This window comes from Galeopterus variegatus, unplaced genomic scaffold (genome assembly GCF_000696425.1).
Source record: "Galeopterus variegatus unplaced genomic scaffold, G_variegatus-3.0.2 Scaffold950, whole genome shotgun sequence".
NCBI classification, from domain to species: Eukaryota; Metazoa; Chordata; class Mammalia; order Dermoptera; family Cynocephalidae; genus Galeopterus; species Galeopterus variegatus.
Genome location: NW_007727061.1, coordinates 158672 through 163663, shown reverse-complemented (window position 1 = coordinate 163663; position 4992 = coordinate 158672). Strand labels below are relative to the sequence as shown.

Below are 4992 nucleotides of genomic sequence, written 5' to 3'. Positions count from 1 at the left end.
GTCAAGGGTTAAGATCCCCTTACCGGTCATCTTTAAAAAACAAAACAAAACAAAACAAAAATGTATTTCTCAGTTCAAGCTGGGAAATCCAAGATCAGGACACTGGCAGGTTCAATGTCCGGTGAGCGACTCTTCCTCACAGAGGCTTTGTCAATGCACGTGGTAGAAGGGGCCAATAAGCTCTCATGGGCCTCTTTTACGAGGCCCTAATCCCATTTCTGAATGCTCTGTCCTCACGATCTTCCCCAAAGCCCCATTTCTTAATACTATCACCTTGTGGGGTCAGGTTTCAACGCATGAATTTTGGGGAAACACAAATGTTCAGACGATAGCACTTGTTTTTCTTTTCATGTGATTTTCTAATACATGTCCTTTGCACATTTTTCTCCTTCTACGTTTGTCTTTTACTAATTTTATTTATTTTTTGCTTTTTGTTTTTTGTATGCCTTTTACTAATTTTAAAATTGATTTATAAGAGCCCTTTGTATATCAATGATATTAAGCCTTTGTCTGTCATAACTAAAAGTACAAATATGCTAGGATCCAACTTATAAACACCAAAAAACAACCTAGGCTAGGCATAGAAAAAGAAGACTATTTACACAATAGTGGTTAATTCTGGGTACTGGAAATAATGGCTGATCTTTGTTTTCTTTTTTTACTAAGCATATTTGAACAAAAAAGTTTAAAATTTAGTGTAGCTTATGATTATGCAGATATAACATTGTTAAGTATATCATATGTACTTTAGTAGCTAAGCGTGCCTTATACTGGAGGGTATTATCCTTATCTGCAACCTTACAAACTTAACTTTTGCGTCATTCAAGAACCTTGAGCAAACTGGTTAACCTTTTTGTACCTGGGTTTCCTCATCTGTTAAATGGGGATAATACTACTCACCTTGATTTAACTCACAAGGAGGTTGTGTGAATTAAATGTTTATAATTCACAGTAAACTACACAGAAAATGGCACTAATAATATCATTTATATTAAACTATAATCTGATTATTGTTGCTTTTAATGTAAATGCAATGGAAACATTAACTGGATACCTTTAAAAATAAATTTTTGCTGGCCAGCTGCCAAAAAAAGAAAAAAAAGTTTTTTAGTTAGTAAGAAAAAAGAAAGTGGGTTCTGAACCCACTACCAGTCAACTGCCAAAAAAAAAAGTGAAAACAGAAGAAAAGGTTGTCTATCAAAATAGATTACAAGGGAGGGATGTAAGTTATTCAAACACACATTTATTAATTGCCTACCACGTGTCAGGCTAAGGATGGAAGGGTGGGGCAAGGAGCATAAGACAGTTCCTGTTATCATGTATTTCACGCTGGTGGATGATCCATGCCATACCAATCCCACAGACAGAAGCACAGGCCAAAGTCCCTAGAACCTAGAGGCAAAGTGCTGACAGGGATGAAGTACCTCTTGCAAGGCAATAAAAGACACTCAAGTTTGACCACTAAGATCAGCTGAGCCAGGTATAGGAGTTAAGCCCCATCACAGAGTTATCCTGAGACAGTATCAAGTGTAAATCACATCAGTTTTTCATAGTCTAAAATGAAATTAGGGGCCATATTGGTTGGGGATGCCCCATTCTTGAGGGGTTCCCCGGGTCAGCATAAGGGGGAATTCCCTTAAATATTGTAGAACCCTGACAGTAAATACAGGGGTTAGAGGGGAGAACAGATCCCTACTTGCTAATAGGAGACTGGAAGGGGTGGGGAATTCCTAAAAATTCCATTTACAGAGTAGGAGATCCCCTTCTGTTACTCAAAGTTCCCTTGTTACATTGTAATCTGAGAGATTTGTGATTACTATCCACAGGAACTTTGTTTCTGATTTGATGTTCCTTCAGAGTTTAGAAGACAACTGAATATATATAAAAAATTATAAATATTCAAGTGTGTGCACACACACTCATGCACACTACTCACTGATACTGTTTGGCTGTTAGGAGTTCAGTGGTCCTAGAATTTAAGTCATTTATTTATACCACTTGAATCTGGTGTCATTCATTCCTACTTAGTCCATGTTTAAGCATAATTCCAGACAGAACACAATGTGGATTTTACAAAACATAAGGTAAGAGGAGAAGCAGCAAAGATTTAAATTTAACAGTTTGGGGGGAAAAAAGACTTTAAAGTTGAAATAAAAATTCTTAAGTCCATTTTCACTTCCCATCACCTTAATCCTAGATAAGTAATTAACTTTAATAACTCTTCCCTCTTTTTATGGAGGAGGAGTCTGTGGTGGTTAAAATATAAAAAATTATGGGCCGGCCCGTGGCTCACTCGGGAGAGTGCGGTACTGATAACACCAAGGCCATGGGTTCGAATCCTATATAGGGATGGCCAGTTCGCTCACTGGATGAGCAAAGTGCTGACAACACCAAGCCAAGGGTTAAGATCTCCTTACTGGTCATCTTTAAAAAAAAAAAAAAAATATATATATATATGTATATGTATATATGTGTGTGTGTGTGTGTGTGTGTATAATAATATATTTATTTGCAAAGTGGCTAGAATTAAAAAAAAACAATTCATTGAGGACAAACCACTATATTATTATTATTAGATTCTTCCATATGCATTACAAATTATATACAGTCACGGTAGGCAGAATTCTCTCATTTCTCCAGGTTACAAATTAGATCATGGTCACAGACTCCACTGTCTTAAACTTTGCAACAACTAAAACAAAGCAAGACAAAAAAAAAAAAAAAAAAAAAAAAAAAAAAAAAGCCATACAAACTATACCAACCTGAGGACCTACATCAGAATTTCAAGCTTGTTGATCACTGGTGGCCAGGTGACAATATGATTATTACTGGTAAAATAACTCAGAGCCAAAATCTTTTTGAGGCAGAGTAGTAGTGCCATTCTTTACATTTAAATTATATTTATTTAATTAATTTATTTTTGACAGCTGGTCCGTGCTGAGATCTGAACCCTTGACCTTAGCTTTATAACACCACTCTCTAACCAACTGAGTTAACTGGCTAGCCCCTAAAATTATATTTACCTATATATATATTTTTTGCAGCTTGCCAGTTCAGGGATCTAAACCCATGACCCTGGTGCTATAAGGCTATAAAATTATATTTAATCGATAAGATAGAACTAATGTTTTTTGTTTAATATACATAGGTACTAAAATTATAGTGAATTAAGTGAAAGTTGCTTTAATAAATCTATACAATCAATATATATGAGTCTGGATGTGCATGCATGTGTTTAGTACATTTAAAAATATTAAGACAAATGGTATTTTATAATGTTTGGGAGAATTTGCTTTTTAAAGTTAATCTTGAAAAACATACCATATTCTATATTCTATCTTATATACTCAAAGCTTTAAGTATTGTTCTTATTTTAGAAATAGAAAAAACTTTCTTTCTTTTTAAAAGATGACCGGTAAGGGGATCCTAACCCTTGACTTGGTGTTGTCAGCATCACACTCTCCCAAGTGAGCCAACCGGCCATACCTACATAGGGATCCGAACCCATGGCTTTGGTGCCATCAGCACCGCACTCTCCCAAGTGACCTAAACCGGCCATCCCTATATAGGATCCGAACCCGTGGCCTTGGTGCCGTCAGCACAACACTCTCCCGAGTGAGCTACGGGCTGGCCCTCATATGTATTATTAATGTAAAAAAATTACCCTGCCATATTAGTATCTTTTTTTTTTACTTAACAATTATCTTGAACATATTTTATATTAGTTGACGATTCAAATTTTTTTTTTTTTTTGGCGGCTTTGCCCGTATGGAGATCTGAACCCTTGACCTTGGTGTTATACCATCCCGCTCTAACCATCTGAAAACCGGCCAGCCCTTCATGATTCAATTTCTTTTTTGTTGTTTTTTGTTCTTTGTGGGTTTTTTGGCGACAGGCTGGTTCGGGGATCTGAACCCGTGACCTTGGTGTTATCAATTTCTAATAAATATCTTAAAAGAGTAAAAAGCCCCTCCATAGTTTGTGAACATCTCATTGTAAGTCAGTAAATCTAAACACTTTCGTATTTGCTAAATTTAGCATATTAAAAATTTCAAAGTAGGAGTAAAAGAACTCTAAATTGGAAAATCTTTTTCTGAAAAACTCGATTAACATTATAATTCTGGGAGTTTCGTTTCCAGCTCAATCCATTTCCAGCCCAATCTGTTCTAATCAATTTAAATTCCATACGCAATGTAAATAGTTTAAAAGAGAAGTCTTAAAATTCTTGTCTTTTAACACACAATATTCGGTGCCGCACACAACGTCCGTATAGGCAGACTCCTCCCCGCTCCTGGGGAAAACCCTGCCTAATATTTATAACGTTATGACATACTGTAATACTCACAAGGTGGTTGTAGAAGTATAAACACGGCTGGAGTTATCTGATTGGCTGCTGGTGATGTAACACCCATGTCAATACTTCCCAGTGAACGCACGTGTTCGACCTTTTATTTAAATTTCCATTTCATCACAGCAATAAGACACTCGGGGCGGTGCATTTTATGTGAAATGATTGTTGCCTTGGGCCCGAGGTGCCGCCTCGCGCACACAATGCATCAGAGGAGGAGGTGTCCGTGGCTGTAACCTCCTCGCGTGAAAGGCACCGCCTGGTCCAGGCTTTGTGAAGGAACAAAATAAGTTCACTTCCTTGGGCACCGCCACCCACCCCCAGCAAATGACAAGGCTGGAGCGCAGCTCCCAACGCACAGTTATTTCCAAAGTCCCAGGTGAACTCGTGGCGAGAGAAGGAAAATGTGCGTCCCGGGCGCGGGTAGGTGCGTGTGGGCAGCGGGGAGGAGGCCAGCCCCTGACACTCACCAGCTGTTTGTCCTCCGCGTAGCCCGGCCCCGGCCGCACACTCCCGCCCCCTCCCCGGGACCCTCAGCCGGCCGCCCGGCCTTTTGTCCCCCGCCCCTAGGCCGACTTCCTTCCCTGCGGCCGCACCCCCGCCCCCAGGCCGGAGGCGCGGCCCAGCCCCTTTCCCGGTCCCCT

The 4992-nt window shown here is 39.2% G+C and overlaps 1 protein-coding gene across 1 annotated transcript in view; it reads left to right on the top strand.

Moving 5' to 3' along the window:
* The first annotated feature begins 4367 nt into the window (after nucleotides 1-4367).
* The window catches only part of ZBTB10 (zinc finger and BTB domain containing 10), a 36624-nt gene continuing 35999 nt past the window's right edge, over nucleotides 4368-4992 (top strand). The window contains exon 1 of the mRNA XM_008573672.1: nucleotides 4368-4771. Coding sequence (XP_008571894.1) covers nucleotides 4676-4771 — 96 coding nt within the window. The 5' untranslated portion in view covers nucleotides 4368-4675. The remainder of the gene's footprint in view (nucleotides 4772-4992) is intronic.